Source organism: Dendrobates tinctorius, unplaced genomic scaffold, assembly GCF_039654945.1.
Source record: "Dendrobates tinctorius isolate UK_male_01 unplaced genomic scaffold, ASM3965494v1 ptg000086l, whole genome shotgun sequence".
Classification (NCBI taxonomy): domain Eukaryota; kingdom Metazoa; phylum Chordata; class Amphibia; order Anura; family Dendrobatidae; genus Dendrobates; species Dendrobates tinctorius.
In genome coordinates this window covers 29,132,093-29,157,073 of record NW_027361754.1, presented here as the reverse complement: position 1 = coordinate 29,157,073, position 24,981 = coordinate 29,132,093, and the positions used below count along the sequence as shown (strand labels likewise).

At 43.4% G+C, this 24,981-nt stretch overlaps 1 protein-coding gene across 1 annotated transcript in view; it reads left to right on the top strand.

Annotated features, from left to right (window-relative positions):
• FXYD6 (FXYD domain containing ion transport regulator 6) overlaps positions 1–24,981 on the top strand; it is a 155,483-nt gene that overhangs the window by 68,138 nt on the left and 62,364 nt on the right. Inside the window, exons 4-7 of the mRNA XM_073585668.1 lie at positions 815–889; positions 4,083–4,122; positions 4,324–4,373; positions 7,270–7,295. Coding sequence (XP_073441769.1) covers positions 815–889; positions 4,083–4,122; positions 4,324–4,373; positions 7,270–7,295 — 191 coding nt within the window. The remainder of the gene's footprint in view (positions 1–814; positions 890–4,082; positions 4,123–4,323; positions 4,374–7,269; positions 7,296–24,981) is intronic.

Here is a 24,981-nt window from a genome sequence, read left to right as displayed (position 1 = left end):
GGCATGTAATTACTTCCCCCGGGAACATACCCCCTGGGAACCTAAGTGACAGCACCCTTAGTTCCGGCCCGGTAACACAGCGGGGGCTCTCTCTCCTACATCTGCTGCGCATCAATGCCATGCATCTTGTAATGCCCCAATACTGTGTCTGCTGCCCATCAATACCATGCATCCTGTAATGGCCCCAAATACTTTACTGTGCCTGCTGCCCATCAATACTATACATCCAGTAATGCCCGCAATACCAAAGCTGCTGCCCATCAATACCTTGTGTTCTGTAATCACCCCAATACCGGGGCTGCTGCCCATAAATACCATGCATCTTGTAATGCCCCCTAATGCAGTGCATGTTGCCCCTCAATACCATTCTTCATGTACTGCCCCAATATTGTGCCTGCTGGATATTATTTTCCCTGTACTGCACCCTAATATCATTTATCCAGCACTAACCCCTATGTCTTTGCCCTCAGATCCCCCAATACTGTTCCTACTCCTTACAGAGGGCTTCATGTATGTAGTTAGACAATGTGACAATTCCATCCTCAGTGACAGTCCACATCCTTCATACAGTTTAATAAAACCAATGATATAATGAAAGGTAACGACACAATACAAAGTGTTCCCACTGCCACATGACAGGGGCAAGTGGACATATCATTGATACAACCAGGGGCCCAAAGGCCACCTCTACCTCCTGTTCTTGCACAGGGGCGTCTTCTGTCCGTGTCCGTCACTGCCACATGATGCATGAAATATTGCGGTAGGTGGTAAAATGGTGCATTGAGCTGATGTAATATGGATGCTCTTTCCTCAGATTATGAGAGCCTGAGGATTGGAGGTCTGGTGTTTGCAGTCGTCCTTTTCACTCTGGGGATTCTGCTGATTCTGAGTAAGTTGCTTTATGGTGAAGTTGTTTTTTTTTTTATAACAGACTACAGCGCCCCCTAGTGGCCCACAGCCAGAATAAATGGTTATAGAAAGTTGTTGCATGTCACATTCTCATTATTATTATTCATTTTTACAGCGCCATTTATTCCATGGCGCTTTACATGCGAAAAAGGGGCATACATAGACAAGTACAATAAACGTGAGCAATACAAGGCACACACAAGTACAAAAGGAGAGAGGACACATTCTCATTTGTTTTTGCAGATTTACACTTTGCATCCATTAAACATCTGTTTTCCAACTAATTTCTGTCTGTTCTCTATCCATTTTTAACTAATCCATTGCCTGGTGTCAGGCCTCATTCTGAGGCCCAATTTTTATCATATCGAACAGAGTTTGATCAGTGTTTTTGATCTGATTTTTCACCAGTGCTCGGTCAGTGTATCAGGTTTTACCGTCAGTGATATTCTTGGATGCCGAAAAAAATTTTCTAAACTTTTATGACACAATACAATGTTAATAATATACAGCACACAGATTGCACACTGATAACTGAGGGTCCATAGACTTGTGTGTGTAATCCGGGACTTGCACCAAAACAGGCGTGTCTCTGTGACTTTACAACGGGTGCGTGTTCTGTCTGTGAAAAACACGTACCTGAAAAATGGACGCCTGGATGAGGCAAAACAAAAGAGTTCAGTTAGTTTTTAAATATGGATGATTAAAAAAGAGATGCAAAATGGATGTAAAAATGGAGGCAACACAGAGGCAAAGCGAATGACACCAGTAAGAAAATAAAGGTCCCTTTTTGGATGGATGTAAAACCAGAAATGGGCGCGTGAATGCAGTATAAGGCTACGCTCACAAGCGCAATAGGAATCTGTTTGTAACAGATCTAGTTGAAAACAAACATGAAAAAGAGAGAGTTGTAAAAATGAAGTTATTAATATACTAGATGGAGGCCCGATGCTATCGCATCGGGAGGGTGGTAATGTCACGATGGGGGCAGGCTTTGCAGTGTTGAGAATCTCTCCCCCCCATGTGCTCACCCACCTATCCACTCTCTCTTTCCCCATGTGCTGACTTCTCCCATCTGTGCTCTCTTCTTTGACCTGTCCACCCCATGTGCTGTCCCCCTTGTCTGCTGTCTCTCTCCTTCCTGTGCTGTGTTCTCCCCTCATGTGCTGTCCCGTTTGAGCTGTCTCCCCCCTGTGCTCTGTCTCTCTCACCCCTGTGTCTGACCGTGTACAGAACATACCACAGCTCCTGGGCAGGGGAGGAAGCAAAAGACAATACTGACATTACAGCAGGAGATTGCAGAGGATACATTTTGTGAGGTAAAATATTGTTTAAAAACAGTCAGTGAAATATTTTACCTCACAAAATGAATCCTCTGTGATCCCCTGCTGTAATGTCAGTATTGTCTTTTGCTTCCTCCGCTGCCCAGAAGATGTGGTATTCTCCATACATGGTCAGACACAGACAATTTTTAAAATGAACTTTCGTTCATGGGAAAACCCCTTTAAAGTGACCGGCTACCTCTGCCTGTAGACACGTCACGCATCTGCTGCCGGAATCAGCCGAATGATTCACTGCACCCGCGTGGAATTCGCGCAGGCGCAGTGTGACGGTGTTCCGCTGGTGGTACCGCGCAAGAGGCTGCATGAGTGTGTGTGTGTGTGAGTGTGTATGAGAGTGTGAGAGTGACAGTGTGTGAGTGTGTGTGGTGCGTACAGCGTCTAGAGTTGGTCTAGCTGGTGGTACCGCGCAATAGGTTGGAACCGGCAGCAGTTTCCATATTGAGGCAACTGTCACTTGGGTGTCCCAATATGGCAGTCGGTGAACTTCCTCCACTTGGAATTCTGGGATACAGGGACATCTGGACAGAACAGGAAGTGAAAACATTAAAAGGCAATTATATAAATAAATTGAAACTTTGTATTCATTTAGACCCTTTTTTGTTTCATTTTGAACAGATCCATTTTTAATAGAGGTGTCTCTGAACACCTCTCATGCTTTGGGCGTGTGCAGTGCTAAAAAACAAATCTGTTAAATAGATGACATTACATTTGACAATCTGTTAACTTATGTTTCCCATAGAATTGAGTGAAAAAAACTCCCCAAAATCCTCCATATAGTATAATGCACTCCCAATAGTCATCCATATATTGTAATGTACCACCATAGTCCTCTATATGGTATAATGCACTCCCCATAGTCCTCCATGTAATGCACTGCCCATAGACCTCCATATAGTGTAATGCACTCCACATAGTCCTCCATATAGTATAATGCACTCCCCATAGACTTTCATATAGTATAGTGTGCTCCAAATAGTCATCCATATAGTATAATGCATTTTGCATCAGTTCTCCATATAGCATAATGCACTCCTCATAGTCCTCAATATAGCATAATGCACTCCCCATAGTCCTCCCTATAGTATAATGCACTCCCATAGTCATCTATATAGTATAATGTACCCACATAGTCCTCCATATAGTATAATGTAGTGCCTATAGTCCTCCATGTAGTATAATGTACCCCCATAGTCCTCCATATACTAAAATGCACTCCCCATAATCATCTATATAGTATAATGTACCCGCATAGTCCTCCATATAGTATAATGCAGAGCCTATATTCCTCCATATAGTATAATGTACCCCCATAGTCCTCCATATACTATTATGCAATCCCCATAGTCCTCCATATAATGCACTTCCCTTTGTTCTCCATTTAGTATAATGCACTCCCCATAGTTCTCCTTATAGTATAATGCACCACCCATAGTCCTCCATATAGTATAATGCACTCCTCATAGTCCGCTAAACAGCATTATGGTCATTACAATTTAAAAAAAAAATACAATACTCACCTCTCCTCCTGGTTCCCCCGCTGCTGCGGTCTCTACGGAGAGCGTTCTGAAGCGCCGCCCATCTCAGTGCAGCAGGCGCGATGTAGTGACGTTGTCGCACCTGCTGCGCTGAGACATCAAACGTCGACAAAGAATGGAGGAGGAAGTATCAGCTGATGCTCCCACTTTCATCATTAGTGTGCTTGCTCTGGGTCCCACAGCAGGCGCATGGCCTGCCAATAGTGGTGGTATTTTAAACACTTTTGTATTAAACACTTTTTTTTACCTCATGTGACAGAAAACATGGGATAAATGATGAGATGTTTTTCTTGTGCAGGTCGAAGGTGCAGATGCAATAATCTGAACCAGAAACAAAGGTAAGAAATGCTTCCCAGGAAAAGAGGAAGGGAAGGAGGTCCTCTGACTTATAAAAGTACTTGTCCCCAGTATAAAGTCACGTGTGCTACACAGATCTGTGCATGTTGTGAGCATGATGAATGACAGCTGTTGAGGCAGAATGGATTATATTCTAAATTAAAGAAGATTTGATTGAATTCTGTTTTTCCTTTATTTCTTAGGGCTCCCGGTGATGAAGAAGCTCAGGCAGAAAACCTTATTGTCTCAAAAGGTGATTTATAAGTAAAGGAAACAGCACACACCGTATGCAAATGTTCATGTACATAAATATAATTATATTTACTCATACAGAATATACCTACATAAATATACACACGATTAGCATACAATAACTATTGCGCTAGCGAGATAAGCCGGGGAAAAAAACTGAACATAAAAGTACGTAGATATAGTGAATACACCCTCCCCTTCTTGCAGGGAGATGGTGCCAACCAGCAAGTGATTAGAAACAGTAGCGATAAAGTTAATTTCTAATCACTTGCTGGTTGGCACCATCTCCCTGCAAGAAGGGGAGGGTGTATTCACTATATCTACGTACTTTTATGTTCAGTTTGTTCCCCCGGCTTATCTCGCTAGCGCAATAGTTATTGTATCCGAAACGATTTTCATTATAGGACAAATTAGGTGGTTTTGTCCATATTTGCTGCTGCAGGTACCGGTATTCAGCGCTTTGCGCCTCTGTAATTTTGTTTTTATTGTTTGATAAATATACACACATCTACATACACTATATACAAACAGAAACATACATATATATATACTATACACACATACATAAATATATATGCACATGTATACATACAGTTAGGTCCATATATATTTGGACAGAGACAACATTTTTCTAATTTTGGTTCTAAACATTACCACAATGAATTCTAAACAAAACAATTCAGATGCAGTTGAAGTTCAGACTTTCAGCTTTCATTTGAGAGTATCCACATTAAAATTGGATGAAGGGTTTAGGAGTTTCAGCTCCTTAACATGTGCCACCCTGTTTTTAAAGGGACCAAAAGTAATTGGACAGATTGAATAATTGTAAATAAAATGTTCATTTCTAGTACTTGGTTGAAATCCATTTGTTGGCAATGACTGCCTGTAGTCTTGAACTCATGGACATCACCAGACGCTGTGTTTCCTCCTTTTTGATGCTCTGCCAGGCCTTCACTGCGGTGGTTTTCAATTGCTGTTTGTTTGTGGGCCTTTCTGTCTGAAGTTTAGTCTTTAACAAGTGAAATGCATGCTCAATTGGGTTGAGATCAGGTGACTGACTTGACCATTCAAGAATATTCCACTTCTTTGCTTTAATAAACTCCTGGGTTGCTTTGGCTTTATGTTTTGGGTCATTGTCCATCTGTAGAATGAAACGACGACCAATCAGTTTGGCTGCATTTGGCTGGATGTGAGCACACAGTATGGCTCTGAATACTTCAGAATTCATTCGGCTGCTTCTGTCCTGTGTCACATCATCAATAAACACTAGTGACCAAGTGTCACTGACAGCCATGCATGGCCAAGCCATCCATACCCACATACATGTGTACATACTGTACATATACACACTATAAATACACACACATTGATACATACCTACTTACATACTATACATATACTGTATCACATACATACATATTGTCACGGGATGTAACCCCACCGTCTCCAATCATCAGCACAATTACACAATTGAGTGATGAGTGATGGATGAGGCCGCGATTGCTTCCACAACTAGGCCGGTTATTGGGAACTCACAGTGAGCATATGGTATATACACCTTTTAGTCCATCGCTTGGAAGATATATATATATATATATATGTATACTCCGATACGGTCACGGTCAGCATCACAATAACAAAAGGAACTAATAGCTGCCACCACCAATCGTTTGTTCAGGACGATTGGACACACATTACAGGTAGTGTATGGCTTCAGAGGTGCGGTTTACAGAGCAAGAGGAGAAGAACTTTTACATTTTATATATTTAATCTGGAAAGGAAGGCAGTGTTTATAAAAAAAATATGCAAAGATACAAAATGGGAACAAAACAATACGGTATATTCAATTACATAGTGTATAAAGGGATAACAAAGAGAAAAACTTGATGTTGCAAGATTGACTCTTATCTTTATGGAGGGAAGCGCTCTGATTACGAAAATGGAACACTCTCACAGAGAACTGTGTCTTCCAGAAATGAACAATGACAGAAACCCAAACTCTGATTTTATTAGATTAAAGTTACGCCCACATATCTCCCATTGCTGAGCTCATATAGGAGGCTGATTGTGTGATGTGCTGGTCTTTTAGAAGTTTTTGAGATCCCCAACTTTCAGGATATCTTTGCCACGTGAGGTTTCAGGATGTAGATATTATTGTTATGTTTCCTTTTGCAATTTTACCTTTCTATAGAGGTGAAACATGGTATGGATAGCATCAGCCATCATACAGATATTAAGTTTGAGGGGTTAGAATGGCCTTACTTGGATGTGAGTGAAACTTAAAAAAGGATGGAAAAGCGTATACTGAACATACTAAAAGCTTTATTCACATATATAGAAATATCACATTACAAAAATCTAAGTATCAACAGTGCATAGTTGTGAGCCCAAAAGGACCAAAAAACCAAGCGGCACTAACAGGGAGCAGGTAAAAATTCATAAATTCACAACCCTCATTTATTTACAAAGATAATGTAACACTGATTAATGCTTAAAAAATAGTTATCACAATGTTTACATCACCACATAGCAGCAACCTTAATTATATATCATTCCTATATATAGGAGTTAATTAGAAATTGAGCCACTGAACTAAAGACCACAAAAATAACCATAGTAATTACATACTCAAGTATCAAGTATCATGCTCAAGTGATGGTGCCGCTTCCCCAACGCGCGTTTCGGCGACGTGCCTTCGTCAGGGGGAGTGCACAGTTATAGTTAATTCAAACTGTTCAATATGAAGGTGATATGTCCCCTCTACGGAGATGTCTTTATGGATTTTAATTTTTCTCTATGACGCATATACTGTATCCACACATTTATACACACTTACAGACATACATAAATAGATGTATGCTGTCATAATGTGCTAACTTGTTTCCCTTTTTTCATAGCTCGAGGAGCTCAGAAAACAGAGAACTAAAAACTTGTGAGTTTTCCTTCATTTTTTTTTAGCCTATATTCACACAGTCATAAATTTGCATGCAAAAAATCAGCTGCATATTACAAAGTACCAGAAAAGTGGATCAAATTATAGGAAATCTCATTCACTCGATGCAGAGAAAATCCGCAACAGAAATTGACCTGTGATGCAGAGATGAAGTCTGCAGCATAAATTAACAAAGGGGTAAATCTTCATCATATCAATGAAAATGATAAAATCTGTAGCATTTCCTCAAAGAAATCCACAGTGGTTTTGACTTTTAAGGATTTCGCTTCACATTTTCCACTGTGGAAAGTCTGTAGCTATAAAGTCCCCTTGTGGACGATCCCTTAAAATGTCCAGTGCCAGAAAGTAGTTGACTTGCTAGAAGGAACTTCAGTTTTAATTTGCAGATTATTAGGATTTTTAGGTTGTCAATCGCCTTTGGTCTTGTTGGACCCAAGAACTACAAGCAAATGCATGGGGTCCTTGAGCAAAAGGGGTCAAATATGACGCCACAGGGAACTGCAGTATGTAGATGCCTCCTATATTATACGGAATATAACGTCACCTTTTTGTTTTCTTTCTTAGGACCGCAGGGATTAACAGAGAACAAACTACGCAAAAAATTTACAGAGCGCTTTACCCTCTACTACCCAACGTTACCAGGCCTCCCCTCTCCACCATATTGTGCATCTGCGCCAAGTGTGAACTTTGTTTCTCAGTGCCGTCACTTGTAATGTCTTAGCACTCGGTGGCAGAAATTTTCGTAGAGGTTTAGTAGGAGCGGAGATGTCGGTACTGTGTGGCCAACTTTTTGGTCTGGTTTCTAAAGCAGGGAATTTTGCCGACCATAGCACATGTATTCCTTTCTGTTCGATCTTCTCGGACCATTTTCCTCCCAAATTCAAACTTTATGAAGACAGCTGTGGAGAACAGTCTACTTCTATATGCCCTGATAGCCAGATCAAAAGTGTGTTTGTGCCTTTAAATATTCTTGTTAGGTGAGCACTGTGGAGCGGCACGGCAAATACTGCGAAGCCATTGAACCCTGTATGTTTAGGATATATGTTATGTGTACATGATCATGCATATTTAGTCATACACAGAGTACTGTGTACCCGTGAGCAGCAGAATACTATGTGTACAATATTGCCATATGCCCAACAGTGTAAGAATCACCCACACGGCACTGTGAACCCTACGCAGAGCATCGTGAAGCAGACTAGCACACAGTGTACACTTTCCATAGGAGTGAACACAATGCTGTAATACTCTGCACTGCTGCACAATGCAACTGAAGGGCGCACCAACCCACAAGAGTGAGTCCATGGATACAATTAGCGCCACCAGACTATGTAATAAAGGTTTCTTAAATGAAAGAGCCATATATCAAAAGTGCTATTGCAAAGAAACAGTGGTAATGCCCATGGCCACCAATCAAAAGTGCAAGTGCACAGAAACAGTGGTGATGCCCATGGCCACCAATCAAATTCCTGTGATTAAAAGAAATTAAATTTTTTGGATGTCATGGAAAACTTAATTTTTCACTTGTACTACTCTGGACAAATCTTCTCTATCGCTGACTAAGGACCTATGCACATGTCGCGCTTGTTTCTGTGCAGGAAAGATGAAGTTTAATGAGAATCCTAAAGTCTCATGCGCACGTTGCTTATTTTTTGTCCTTGTATATTTTGATCTGCATCATGCCAATTCTTTCAGAGTTTTTGCTACAGATTTTCACTCATAATATTGAGTCGGTAAAAATCTGCAACAGAAACGCTTGCTTTACCTAGCATTTTTCCTGTCAGGAGATCCTGAACATTTGAAACCTTTGGTCATAGATGAAGCAACACTTGTACATCCAGTAATTGCACTTGCACTTGGATAATTCCCTAATAGAATTCTTTAATTAGAATCCAATACACCTACAGATGTGCCATTCCTTACTTTTCTTAATGTGTAGGAAAAGATGTCCAGCTTTGAGAAAAAAAATAAGATTTTGCGATACTCTGTCGGGAGATGTTTTTTTTTTAAGTGTCTATATGTGGCCATGTAGTGGTTGTGAGGTGAATTGCAGCCTGTTAAAAGTTTTTGAAAAGTGACTAAACTTTTCTTTTTATATATATAATTTTGTACAGCATGGAAAGTTATGAAACTTTGAAAATCACTTTATTAGGGGAATTGTCTTCACTTCTGCATGTACAGTATGTGACTTGTAAATCACTGCTTTTCCTCATCTCTTTACTTCTTGCAGCTGCATTGATTTCATAGTAACATAGTTAGCAAGGCCGAAAAAAGACATTTGTCCATCCAGTTCAGCCTAAATTCCATCAGAATAAATCCCCAGATCTACGTCCTTCTAAAGAACCTAATAACTGTAAGACACAATATTGCTATGCTCCAGGAAGACATCCAGGCCTTCTTGAACCCCTCAACTGAGTTCGCCATCCCCACCTCCTCAGGCACGGAATTCCAGATTCTTACAGCCCTAACAGTAAAGAATCCTCTTCTGTGTTGGTGGAAAAACCTTCTCTCCTCCAGATGCAGAGAATGCCCCCTTGTGACCGTCACCTTCCTTGGTGTAAAAAGATCCTCAGAGAGATATTTGTATTGTTCCCTTATATATTTATACATGTTTATTAGATCGCCCCTCAGTCGTCTTTTTTATAGACTAAATAATCCTAATTTTGCTAATCTCTCTGGGTATTGTAGTTCTCCCATCCCCTTTATTAATTTTGTTGCCCTCCTTTGTACTCTCTCTTCCAATAATATCCTTCCTGAGCACCGGTGCCCAAAACTGTACACAGTACTCCATGTGCGGTCTAAACAGAGATTTGTACAGAGGCAGTATAATGCTCTCATCATGTGTATCCAGACCTCTTTTAATGCACTCCATGATCCTGTTTGCCAGTACAACTGATGGCAGTGATAGGTCAACTCAGCACCTTTGTCACTAACACTGGAGATGCTGCTGCAGGAGTTTGCTCTCATAACTTGGTGCAGACAGGCGCTTAGCTAACCCATCACTGCAATAAGCTGTATTCCAGTATGTTCTGATATCAATGCAGCTGATAGCAGCAAATATACTGAGGAAAAATAAAAGGCTTTGGAAGCCACATATATGCATTTTTTTTTACAGGAACGAGAACAAATCCCGTAATGAAGTAATTTGCAAAGTTTCAAAACTTTCCGTTTTGGACAAAATTCTACAAGAAAATTAAATAAAAGTTTAACAGATTTTTCAGAAAGGTAAGAGCGACGCGTCTGTGTAATAAAAAGAAGCGCTATACTCCACGTTCTCCGAGGTACTAAATCTTGTGTTGTTTCCCAGTCGGGCGGCTTTGTCTTCATTTCCAGCTCTCTTCCTCCTTGGTCCCTGTACAAATGTGGCTGTTTCTGTGGCATGTTCTTAACACAATCAAATCTATGTTTCCTAAAATATGTACCGATCTCGCTGTGATTCTGGGGCATCCCCCGCTCCTCCTCAGAGAGAACACAAGCATCTTTTTTATTGTGTCTGTATATTTAGTGACGTCGGAACAATGTGAAATAAACTTGTATATCTGACCCTCTGCCGCTTTACTCCGTACATTACTGGGCAGGGGCGTATCCAGGGGGGGGCAGCCGGGGCATTTGCCCCGGGTGCAGCTGTCAGGGGGCGCCATCGGGCCGCCTGATGCAGCGGTCTATGGAGGAGAGTCGAGACTCCCCGTCAGCGGCATTCTGCCACCCCCACACTCAGATGATTCTCCCGTTCTCTGACTGAGCCGGCTGTCAAACTGACAGCTGGCGCAGAGAAAGTGCTGCGCGTCGCTGTACTAGTGTCTTCAGACGCCAGTACATACATGTGACTTGTTGTTCTGTAAGCGCCAGCGGCGCCTCACCGCCTCCGGCTCTTCCGCATCAATGAAGCACCAGCAGCGTGATCAGGTCACATGATCACGCTGCTGACGTCACACGCCTGCGGCCGGCTCTTCAGAGGCGAAGACGCAGGCAGGCAGGCAGCGTTGCGGTTGGTGGTAAGTGCTCCAGACGGGTAATGGAGCTGAAGACACCGAAGAAGGTTATTGATGTAAATTAGGACATGCTCTGGGGGCTAGGAAGGGATGGTTGGGGTCGGGGACGGACGCTAGCGGCTATATGGAGTCAGTGCAAGGGAAGATTGGGCCCAGACAGTGTGTGAGGAACAAGGCCATGGATGGTGCAGACATATTCATGTGGTGTGGTGGAGAAAGATGAGGAACATAGATAGATCACAGACTGAATATGAGTCAACAGTGTGATGCAGCAGCAAAAAAGGCAAATGCAATTCTAGGATGTATTAACAGAAGCATACAGTCTAGATCACGTGAAGTAATTATTTCCCTCTACTCCTCTTTGGTCAGACCTCATCTGGAATATTGTGTCCAATTTTGGGCACCACATTTTAAAAAAGACATCAACAAACTGGAGCAAGTTCAGAAAAGAGCGACCAGAATGGTGACCGGTCTGCAAACCCTGTCTTATGAGGAAAGGTTGCAGGATTTGGGAATGTTTAGTTTGCAAAAGAGAAGACTGAGAGGAGACTTAATAGCTGTCTACAAATATCTAAAGGGCTGTCACATTGTAGAAGGATCAACTTTATTCTCATTTGCACAAGGAAAGACTAGAAGCAATGGGATGAAGCTGAATGGGAGGAGACACAGATTAGATATTAGAAAAAACTTTTTGACAGTTAGAGTGATCAATGAGTGGAACAGGCTGCCACGAGAAGTGGTGAGTTCCCCTTCAATGGAAGTCTTCAAACAGAGGCTGGACAGACATCTAACTGGGATGATTTAGCGAATCCTGCTTTGAGCAGGGGGTTGGACCAGATGGCCCAGGAGGTTCCTTCCAACTCTACCATTCTATGATTCTATATGAGGGGGAGGAGAAACCTGAGGACATTATGGGGGAAACCTGAGGACATTATAGGGATAAGTGGAGATAAGGGAACATAATGTGTGGGGGGATTTTGAGCGGGGAGGGGGGAACATAATGTGTGGGGGGATTTGGAGTAGGGATATTTAATGTGTGGGGGATTTGGAGTGGGGATGGGGGATACTTATGTGTGTGGGGAGATTTGAGGACACAAATAAAGAGTGTATGTATGAGGGCATGTATGAGGAAACAGTATGGGGGATGGGTGCAGGCACAGTATGGTGAGTGGGGGATGGGTGCAGACAGTGTGGGGAGCCAAACGGGTAAATGTATGTGGACACAGTATGACTAGCGATGGAAAAAATCTATGTGGACACAATATGGGGAGTGAGGTGATGGGATGTGTGCAGACACAGTATGGGGAGTCAGGGGGTATGTGTGAGCAGGCAGTATAGAGAGTGAGGAGGTAATATGAGGAGACAGTATGGTGAACAGGTGGGCTGTTAGAGGAGACAGTATGAGGAGGGGAATAGTGTGAGGAGACAGTATACACTGTATTGCAGATATTTTTATTTAGGAGCATTATAATGGCACTTCTCTCTTTAAGGGCATCATGTGGAGATTTGCTGCAGAAGACCGGAGAAGATGGAAGTCTGCAGAGATGAGATGTGGATGAGAAAACTCATCAAGGGGTCTGGACAAGAAGAAAAGGAGACCGACTTCAGAGACAACGTCATCTATAAGGTACCTGGATGTAAATATTATTTGTGATACTGACTAATTCTCATGTTTTTTATTTATGTCAGGAGCATTACAGGGGTTGTCCAGGTCTGTGCTGAGTCTGCAGACATTCTATGTGACTGCAGACTTCTGAATTCTCACAGTGCTCACTGAACGCTGTTAGGATTCTCTCATGCCGGTAATTTACATACATGCGGTCACATGCTGACTAGACATGTGTGGCCTCACTCAATGATAATGACAGATCGAGGCCGGGCACGTCTAGTCGGAATGTGGCCAGAAGTATATAAATACTTGTGCTGACATGACCGTGTACTCTTGCCATCTTGCCACCGGTACGGGAGAATCCTAAGTGTGCAGTGCATTTGTTGTGAGAATTCAGAAGCTGCAATGTCAGGATTCAGCTCTGCAGGTTCCAGTAGTCATCACATGGACACTTCACTATGAAAATCGCATACTTATGGTCTTGTGACGAGCTTCTCTTCCTGCTTCTTTCAGTTTTTCATTGAACATTGAGATCATTAGGGAGAGCAGCTTGTCAGTACATGACCAAGTTTGGAAATCGCTTATGTACTGGGGGGGCGCCGAACCGACTTCTTGCCCCGGGTGCCAGAAAGCCTAGATACACCTCTGTTACTGGGCAGTCGCCAGCCTCGAAATGAATGGGTAAATTTCACTGCGTGAAATTGTCCTATAACTCTTCCTATCGATCCCATAACTGCTTTTTGCCTCTCGTCTCACAGGCGCACATGGCCTCTCCTTTGTTTGACTATTGCCTATAAATCCTATGCTTTCCTATAATCTCTACTCCATATAACCTGTATCGGTCTTTAAATCCTCATATTCATGCATAGGACAACCATTGTCTACTCCATCGATTCTTGTTGGGTTTTATAGGCATTGACACTGCTAGGGTTTTTATGACTCCGCTATGGGTATAAGAAAGCTTAGTGGGAAATATCTGGTATATGTGTATATTGCATAGTAAATATACATTCCTCCCAACAATGAAAGAGAGGAAAAAAGGGATGTGCAGTTGTAATATGCCCACAGTGGCCCCCATATACACGCAGTATGATGCCCCCTCAGCACATTCCTCCAAGTGCCTCACACACAGTATGATATCCTAGTCACACTATTTTATGCCCGATAATAACCCACCACAAAGTATGACGTCCCCAGAGTATCCCATCCACACTATATTATGCCCCCATACTAACTCCACACACAGTATGGTGTCCCCACAGTTGTCACGGACGTTGTTCGTGGAACCACTGTGCCACGGACCGCGGAGAGCCTGGGGGGCCATAACTAAGTAAGCACCAGACTGTTCACTAGAGTCTCTTGATAGTGAGGTTAGACTTGACTCCCGATGAACACTAGGTGCCACTCCAAGACAGACCAACGGTCGTGCAGCAGCGGACCCAGAAGGACAGACTGGATGGAGCAGCAGGCAGAGCTTGTATCAGATTGCTGTAGGAAGAGTTTGAATCAGAGTGCAGCAGACATAGTTTCTATCAGAGTGCAGCAGACAGGGTCTGCATTAGAGTGCAGCAGGCATGATTTACATCATAGTGCAGCAGCCAGGATCTGTATCAGAGTGCAGCAGGCAGGATTTACATCATAGTGCAACAGCCAGGATCTGTATCAGAGTGCAGGAGGCAGGATTTGCACCAGAGTGCAGCAAGCAGGATTTGCACCAAAGTGCAGCAAGTAGGATTTGCACTAGAGTGTAGCAGGCATGATTTGCACCAGAGTGCAGCAGGTACAGGTATGCGACCTTACACAACATAAACTGCAAACAGGAAGGTTGCCCAGGCTCATCAGCAGAGGGGAGGAAGCAATATAAACATAATGTCCCACAGCCATTGGCTGGAGAGGAAATAGCAAGTGCACGCGCTGACCCTTTAAGAGGGCAGGAGTGCATGCTCACATGCCCTAAGGACATGACTAGAGGACCGGCTGGAAGCATGCAGAGCATGGGGAAGGGAAGAACTGTCCACAGCAGGGGTGAGTGAAGTGACATGCGTGAGACCCTGCCTGTCAGAAAAGGGATCTGGCGTGGTGCTTAACACAGTATCCCATTCACACTATATCATGCCGCATAATAACCCCATACACAGTATGATGTCCCCACAATATCCCATTCACATTATATTATGACCCATTATAACCCCACACAGTATGATGTCCCCACAGTATCCCAACCACACTATATCATGCCTTCATATTAATACCACGTACAGTATAATGTCCCCACAGTATCCCATCAAGACTATATTATGCCCCCATAATAACCCCCCACAGTATGATGTTCCCACAGTATCCTAAATCTGAACAGCGCACATAAGGAAAAAATTCCCCAAAATTAAAAAAAAACACATTTGAAAGGTTGACTGCTATGAATGAGACCGGAGGAGGAAAAAATAAAAATGCAAGCTAAGTCCAGAAAACCGGAGAGGTTGGTAGCTAGTGGATTGCAGACCCCTGATCCTATTCACAACAACTGAGGGTATGTGCACACGCTGCGGATTCACCTGCGGGTTTTTTCACGCAGAAACACAGGTAAAACCGCAGGTAAAGTGACCTGCGGTTTTGCTGCGGTTTGGCCTGCGGTTTTGCCCTGCGGTTTCACACCTCTACTATGTTAAAGGTGTGAAACCGCAGCAAAATCCGCAAAAACAATTGACATGCTGCGGGAAAAAAAACGCAGCTTTTCCGCAGGTAAAAAACCGCAGCGTGAGCACTGCGGTTTTGAAAACCCATAGGCTAACATGGTGAAGTACCATGTCTGCGGAACTGCTGCAGTTCTGCAGGGCCAAAACCACAGCAGAAGTGCAGCAAAACCGCAGCGTGTGCACATGGCCTAACAGTAGCCGTGGAGCGTTCCTACAGTGGTCCTAGATGCCTCTTCACAGCCGGAGAACTAAGTAAGCCTAAAGAAAGAAAGGGGAAATCTAAACTGCCCCAGAGCAGACCCCAAAGCAATAGACAGCCCCCAACATGTATTGTCGGTGAAAACAGATGAAAACACAAACACAGACAGAAAGACAGGCAGAGCAAACAATGGGGCCCAACTAACTAGATAGGAAAGGACAGAAAAGATGCTGGCTGCAATCCGCAAAAACACTACCAAAAATGTCCCAACACGTCTGATAGGAAAAACGGCCCTGAAGTCACTAGACTTCAAAATCCCTATATCAGCACTCCGATATATTCTGAAGACAGAGCAAAAGAGATTTAACCGATCAGGGACAAAAATGGAAATTCAGCAGAACACAAAACTAAGCAAATCAGACAAAATCTCATGGAACAATAACAGAGCAAAACTTAGCTTTAGAAGACAGGAACTGAACTGGAGGCCAGAGCTCAGAGCAGAGAAATCACCAGCAACCCTACAGGGCGTCGGCTGCCTTATATCCACTCAGAGATTCCGGATGTCCAATCACAATCCACCTGTTCAGGTGACAGGTTTCTCCCATCCAAATCAGTTTCACCACCTCCTTTCACCAGCAGAGGGAGTTCATCGGACATCAAAGGTGAACGAGAAAATGAGCTCACAACAGTTGACTCACCAAAACCCTGACTAATGCACTAGCAGGATGCAGCAGACCTCTTCATGTTTTTTCTGTGTGATGAATATATATAGTGCTGAGCAGCCCGCCTGCTAATACTATGACTATGGGTGTCATTAATAGGCTGTTCTGACACTTTGCACCACACTTATCTGTGTGACTGATGTCCTATGCAAGCCCTATTTGTGTGCATTTTTTCCACTAGGCAGCCAGACCCTCTTTGGTTACTGGCTGTTCTCATCAGTGGTTTGCACCTGTGCTGCCCCAGCCTTTATCAATGGAGGTCTGCTGCATCCTGCTAGTGCATTAGTCAGGGTTTTGGTGAGTCAACCTTTCAAATGTGTTTTTTTTTTAATGTTTGGGAATTTTTTCCTTATGTGCGCTGTTCAGATTTAGTGTTAGGGACTCACAAAATTTGGGGACCCTTGACATTGGGTTGCGAGCTAATCTGCTTTGGCCAAAATAGTAACTAATACCCCATATATTTTTATCTTTTTGCACTTTTTATCATTTTTGCAGCATGCAGCTAGACCTCTTCATGTTGGCTTGGTTTTTTCTGTGATGTATATATAAAGTGCTGAGCAGCCCACCTGCTGAGTGTGTGTGCACACGCTGCGGATTCTGCTGCGGATCCGCAGCGGTTTTGGCCCTGCGGATCCGCAGCGGTGTACAGTACCATAATATCCTATGGGAAATGGAAACCGCAGTGCAGACGGTGCGGATTTTTCCACGCGGATTTGCTGCTATTTCTAATCCGCAGAAAAAATTGACATGTCAATTCTTTCTGCGGATTCCGCTGCTGTTTACCATCTCCTCCATTGTAGAGGTGATAAACCGCAGGCTAATCCGCAGATAAACCGCAGGTCTTTTAACCTGCGGATTTAACTGCGGATTTTGCAAAATCCACATGGATTAATCCGCAGCAGAATCCGCAGCATGTGCACACACCCTAATACTACGACTATGGGTGTCATTAATAGGCTGTTCAGACACTTTGCACCACACTTATCTGTGTGACTGATGTCCTATGCAAGCCCTATTTGTATGCATTTTTTCCACTAGGCAGCCAGACCCTCTTGGGTTACTGGCTGTTCTCATCAGTGGTTTGCACCTGTGCTGCACCAGCCTTTATCAATTAAGGTCTGCTGCATCCTGCTAGTGCATTATTCAGGGTTTTGATGAGTCAACCTTTCAAATGTGCTTTTTTTTTTTTGTTCCCACAGTATCCCTTCGACACTATATTATGCCCCATAATAGCCCCACACACAGTATGATCTCCCCACAGTATCCCATCCACACTGTATTGTGCCCCATAATAACCCCACCACACAGTATGGTGTCCCCACAGTATCCCATCCACACTATATTATGCCCCATAATAACCCCCCACACAGTAAGATGTCACCACAGTATCCCTTTGACACTATATTATGCCTATATATTATCCACGATGATACCGTAACCCCACACACACAGTATGATGTGTTATGATTAGGTAACCGAGGAGGACAACGGGGAATAGACTAGGCAACCAGATAACCAGAGAGGTTGATAGCTAGCGGATTGCAGACCCCTAAACTGACAACACAACTAGAATTAGCCGTGGGACGTACCTACGATGCCCGAGACACCTCGGCACAGTCACAGAATTAACTAAGCCTAAAGGGAGAAAAGGGAAAGCTAAACTGCCCCGGAGTAGAACCCCAAAGGAATAGATAGCCCCCAAACATATATTGCCGGTGAGACAAGATGAAACACAAAACACAGGCAGAGAATAGAGTAAGCAAATGATGGGGCCCAAACTGTCTAGATAGAACAGGATAAGAAAGGATACTGTCTGCAATCATGCAAAAAAACCCTAAGGCTACTTTCACACATCCGGTGTGTGGGGTCCGGCGGCGTGCGGCGAAAAGCCGGGCCGCCGGATCCGGCCTGCAGCCTTGACACCGGATGTGTGTGCGGCGAGATGATACGGCTCGGACATTATTAAAGGAGCCGCAGGACAGAGGCAGCCAATGAGACAGCTGCTGAAAGGGAGGTGAGGGGAGGAGAGGATAGGAGAGGGGAGGAGAGGGGAGGGGGGTGGAGAGAGAGAGACATGGGGGGTTAACATTAGTGTCCAGGCAAGAGAATCTCTCTCTCTTGCTGGGCACTTGTGGGGTTAACCCCACAGAGAGATCTCTCTCTCTCACCCAGACACTGTGAGTGTTAACCCCACAAGTGCCCGGCGAGAGAGATCTCTCACAAGTGTCCGGGTGACAGAGAGAGATCTCTCTCTCTCTCGCCGGGCACTTGTGGGGTTAATATTCACAGAGTCCGGGCATGCGCTGTGGAAAAAGCCGGTCCGGCGCTGCAAAAAAACGTTACATGGAACGTTTTTTCCAGACGCCGGACAGGCTGTTTTTGCCGGATCAGGCAAAAACCGGATACGCCGCATAGGTATCCGGCGCGATGCGGCAATAATGAAACTGAATGGGGGAAAAACCGGATCCGGTGGCAACCGGCGCTGGATCCGGTTTTTACACTTTTCGCCGCATCGCGCCTGATGCTGAAAACCGGATGTGTGAAAGAGGCCTAAGAAAAATCCAACACGTCTGTTATGCAAAAATACTGAGGCCACACGACCTCTCCCCCACTAGATCAGAACTCTGGTGTGAACTGGTTACTAAAAAGACTAACATACGCTGTGGCATATGGAGCAGGGTCCAGCACAGGTCCCAACAGGGAGCCAGGCTGAACTCACACCAGCTAAGCAAAAATCAGAGACAAGCAAAAATGGATCCAATGCAAAAAAAGATTCAAGAAGAAAAATAACTTATCTGAAAGATGCAGGATGGAGCAGGAGACAAGCAGACTACAAAATGTGCTCAGGAGGCAAACCAAATCACCGGCAAGAGCTGATGGAAGGTTTTTCACTTAAATCTCCCCAGTCTGTAACACCTGACCTCCAATCATCCTGCTCAGGTGATTGACTTCTGTCAGCTAAACCAGCTCCATTACCAGCAGCAACCACCAGAGGGAGCCCAAACTCAGAAGCAAGGTCAAAAGTGTTCACAACAATGAGGCATCCAAGAGTGATGCCACACACATTATGTATGAGCAGCATGGCACTGTGGGGGTATCATAATGTGTGATGGGCCATGTGGGGGGGCATCGTACTGTGAAGGGGGCATTGAAGGGGCATCATATTATGTGGGGGGCATCATATGGTGTGTTAAAGCTTTTTGGGGGCATCAAACTATGCCGGGGGGCACTATACTGTGAGGGAGCACTATAGGGGCACCATAGCTGTGTGTGGGGCCACTGAGGGTACATCATACTGTGTTGATGAGGACCCAGTGGAGCAAAGAATAGACGGTTCCTCCATCAATTGTATTCACCATTGTCTTCACCTGTATCTGCTTACTGAGGACGCCGATATAGTAGAAATCAGGACATGCCACCAGCCTCCTGGAAAATAGGGACAAGTTCTCAAATCTGTGAATGTTCCATAGAATCTAGGATGATTGGGAGATATGTACAGAGACTAGAAGTTAATGAATTGAGTTTAGGTGACAAATTTTGGTAGCAAATTGGTAGAAGGAAGTGGCTACTTGAGATTGGATAAGTCGTGATGTAGCCATATTCCTTTATGTTAGAAATGGGTGGGGAACAATTGGGATAGTCCAGCAGGATTGCAACCTGGCAGGCTAGTTTTCAGGAATTTTGGGAGGCATGGACACAAGACTGATGATTTACTGGAACAGTTTAATTTCTAAGGAAATTAATAGAAACTGGGAATAGATTTTCTACCAAATTGGGGCACACATTTGAATTGGCTTCAACATGAAGTCATAGGCCTTTGGAATTCTGGTGCAGTTTGGGTATGTTTCTAGTGTATGTGGCTTTGACAATGTGACTGCCAGGAATGCCATCTCAGCATCTTCAAAAATACAAATCAGCTGGTTTACATTCAAATTTTCCCCCTCTTTTATGGTTCCTAAACTGAGGACTCACATCATCACTCTGGTACAAGGGCACTGACAAAACATTCCACAATTTAAGAATTCATCACCCAAACTACCATAAATAATGGGTTGTGGGGTCTCACTAATTCTTCTCTAAAACTCCTATTTTTCCTCCTCCAGCTACGAGTCAAGTAGTTGAACCACCAACACCTTTCCTCTATTTTCCTACCCAGCCAGATCAGTTGGGCCACTGCCATCTTTCCAACCTCTAAATACCCAAATTGCCTAATTATCTTCATCCTAGGAACATATGGTCTTCATTATTGCTTGTTTTTTAAAGTCTCTTCCTCCATTATAGGCAAAACAAATATTAAAGGGCTATTCCCATCATTGAAAATTACAACTCATCAAGAAGAAGACTTGTGGATCAGTTAGAGTCCAATCTCTGTAACCATCACCGATCCCAAGAAGTGGGAGTCTTATTTGTCCTGTGGGGAATTGAGCAGCACCCATGCAAGTCCAGAGAACCCTTTATGTGATCAATCCAACCAAATACTGGCCTGATTTGTGACATTTGCTTTCTTCGGCATGTGACCACCGAGGCCAGTGATTGGCTACAACCTCATGAACGATGTATGGGACATCATGACTTGCAGTACCTTGGGGACCACCAGTGCAATGGGTAATTCTACTAGTAATTATTGCTTGTTTTTTATTTTAGAGCAAATCTTAAACTTCTGCAAATTTGTGGGTATAAGGACTCGATTCCCCACTAATCCAAAGAATGTTAAAGGAGCTACTATGTGTAGATAAAAACTTTTAGAAGTTTGGTTACACTTTAGCTATTTTAACATTGATAAAAACTTTTTTTTTTTAATTATCTTCGGGAGCTAAGCAATTTTTTTAAATCTGTTTTATCCCACATAGTGCACAGCTGTATTAATCTTTACCTTTTTCAGAATTTGCATTGGGTGTCCTTCGAGGTAAGAGTGATTAATTCTGTAGAAGGCAATGGACCATGCACGGGGAATGTGTAACACAACATTAGTGGGTGGTCACAAGTATTTGTGAAGTGCAGGTGAGAACCAGCTCAGAGCAGCTATAAATTCAGCGATAATTAGACATGTGTACCAAAGAGATCACGGCACAAAATCATTAATAAGGTTCATGGGCCCGTGTGCACAAAGAGTCGTTGGGAGTCAATGACTTTCAGCGTAATTCAAGGATATTCGCGTCATTTTCTTACTTCATTTGTTCTGAGTTGTCCTCACCTTGGCACTGGCCCTTCCCTACACGCACTTGTAACACATCACCACATCACTCCCCTCCAATAAATATACTGCTCAATAAAATAAAGGGAACACTAAACAATACAGTGTATTGTTTAGTGTTCCCTTTATTTTTTTGAGCAGTACACATCATAGCAGTGAAGGTGCTAAAATATTCAAGAATTTCTATTTAGAGCTCAATACCTGATACTAAATCACAAAAGTCTTCCATGCCAACTCTACAGGAAGATCCAAGAGGTCCCGGTTAAAGGGGCAACCTCTTAGATTCCCAGATGAGCCAGCAAATCTTAAGCACAGCACTGCAGTGATCTCATATTTTTTAGGAATTGGAAGAAACTCATTAGTCAACCCTGTCCCATCCACAGAACAACTACTCTACAAAAATTGTTGAAAAAGTTTCTCCTAGCTATGAAAGAGAGTGTTAGAAAGAGAGGACTAACTAGAAAGGAGTCCGAAACCCAGCTCAGTGCATAGCTGAAGATCATGCCCTGAAGAAGTGGCCATGCTGACCCCTGTTCATCTCCAAAAGTGGCTGTAATGGGCAGGTGAACACTAGAACTGGACCATTTATGTCCATCACTTTCCTGGGAAAGAAATGGCAACATGATGCACTAAGGGAAAAAGAGAAACTCCAGGTAGGGTTCTGCTGGAAAGCCTTGGGTACGCGTACTCCCCTCATTTAATGGCAGCGATATTCCCTGATGGCAGTGACTTCTTCCTGAGCAGCATTAAGCTTGAGAGAAGTGTAAACTATATAATTGCCTTGTAATGTTTTCATTTCCTGTTCTGTCCAGATGTCACTGTATCCCAGAATTCCAAGCGGAGGAAGTTCACCAACCGCCATACTGGGATACCCAATTGATGGGTGTCTCAATATGGAAACTGCTGCTGGTACCAATCTATTGCGCTGTACCACCAGCGGAACACCGTTACACCACACACACTCTATATGCCGTGCGCACCACACTCACACTGCCTCTTGCATGGTACCACCAGCGGAACACAGTCGCACTGCGCCTGCACAAATTTTGTGCAGGTGCAGTGAATCATTCGGCTGATCCCGGCGACACATGCGCGACTTGTCTACAGGCAGAGGAAGCCGGTCACATTAAAGGGGTTTTCTCATGAATGAAAGTTCATTTTAAAAATTGTCTGTGTCTGACCATGTACGGAGCATACCACATCTCCTGGGCAGGGGAGGAAGCAAAAGACAATACTGACATTACAGCAGGAGATCGCAGAGGATACATTTTGTGAGGTAAAATATTTCACTGACTGTTTTTAAACAATATTTTACCTCACAAAAAGTATCCTCTGCGATCTCCTGCTGTAATGTCAGTATTGTCTTTTGCTTCCTCCCCTGCCCAGGAGCTGTGGTATGTTCTGAACATGGTCAGACACAGGGGTGAGAGAGAGCACAGGGGAGGGACAGCACATGAGGGGAGAACACAGTACAGGAAGGAGAGATACAGCAGACAAGGGGGATAGCACATGGGGTAGACAGGTCAAAGAAGAGAGCACAGATGGGAGAAGTGAGCACATGGGGAAAGAGAGATTGGATAGGTGGGTGAGCACATGGGGGGGAGAGATTCTCAACGCTGCAAAGCCTGCCCCCATTGTGACACTACCACCCTCCCGATGTGATAGCATTGGGCCTCCATCTAGTATATTATAATACTTGAAGTGAAAACATCTATCAGACATTCAGGAACAAAAAAATAGCCGTATACTGAGATAGATCATCATTTCTTACAAGGCTTCTCAGAAGCAACAGGAGACATGACTGTGAGGGGGCAGACCTACAACTCTTGCAGTTCATAAGTCTCCTACACTGGAAAGGAATCCAAAGTTTCATATTTTAGACAACTTTATATCATAGAAGTCAATGGATAAGTCAGATGCACATCTAGGTTATATTTAGGGTAGAGGCCCTGAGAGAGTGAAGAGCAGACACAAAAACATGGTGCACCATTTGGCTCTTACAGGCTCTTTGTGTACCTGCATATTCAACCTTGATGTGGTCTGTGCTAAAAAATCAGCTAATTAGAATGAGCTCACTGGTGGATTTTCAGTTAAGCAATTCTACAGCCAGCAAAAGACCATCCAACATCAGACAATAGAAAACAAACGGTGCAACATTTGAGTAAAAGCCAATTGCAAACATAATTTCTAACCAAAAATACTTGCATTTAAGAAAAAAATGTTCCCAAAGGTGGAGTAAGGATTTATTCCATGTTCAAAAGTCATATGTCTTTAAACCATTTGACCTGATAAGAGGTCCATACTGTATTACAGGCTTTCAATGCCTATTTTTGTAACCTAACCCTGCTTTAGTCTTGTTCACAACTTTATCTCTTACCTGTCTGGTGTGCTCCTTGGTTTTCATGATACTGTTTGATCCCTAACATTCTCAAACAAACCTCTGAGGCCTTTACAGAACAGCTGTAGTTATACTGAGAAGAAATTACACACATTTACCAATTCTGTGACTTCTGGAGGCGATTGGTCATTCTGGATTTTATTTAAAGGTATCAGACTACAAGGGGCTGAATACAAATGCACTTCACAATTTTCAGATTCATATTTTTAAACATTGCATCATTTCCTTTACACTTCACAAATACTCACTACTTTGTATTTATATCACATAAAATCCCAATCAAAATACATTTAAGTTTGTGAGCATAACACGAAAAATGTGAAAAAGTTCATGCGGTATGAATATTTTTTCAAGGCACTGTATGTTATAAATAGAATGGGCCAAGGAAAAAAGATTATGTCTCATCCACACATGAACAAAAAAGGTAGATTGTGTGAGAACAGTGAATATTTCACAGTATCTACTATAGGTGGGAAGGAATCTGGAAAGTGGTCATCAATGTCATAGAGGAAGGACAGATCTAGAAGACTTAGGATTGAGTAATTGTTTATAGGATTAAACAGTAGGTCATGGTTACAATCCCATGGAAGGGCCCCTACACAATGAAAGATAGTTGAATGCTCTTATTCGGGTTGCAAACATGGCAGAGATCAACTAAAGATAGTGTCCACATAAGTCCTTCTTCAAAGGTTCTTCACATTGATCTTCAGGATTCCACCTTGGCAGCTGTTCATGTTCAAAAGCTGCTCTATAATGGGGCAGACAGAGAGGTGGCCAGAATCAGGAGCTAGTGCACATGCGAGATTCTGAGATCCTGGCCGACCTCAGTGGCAGATTCTAGCCAGGAAC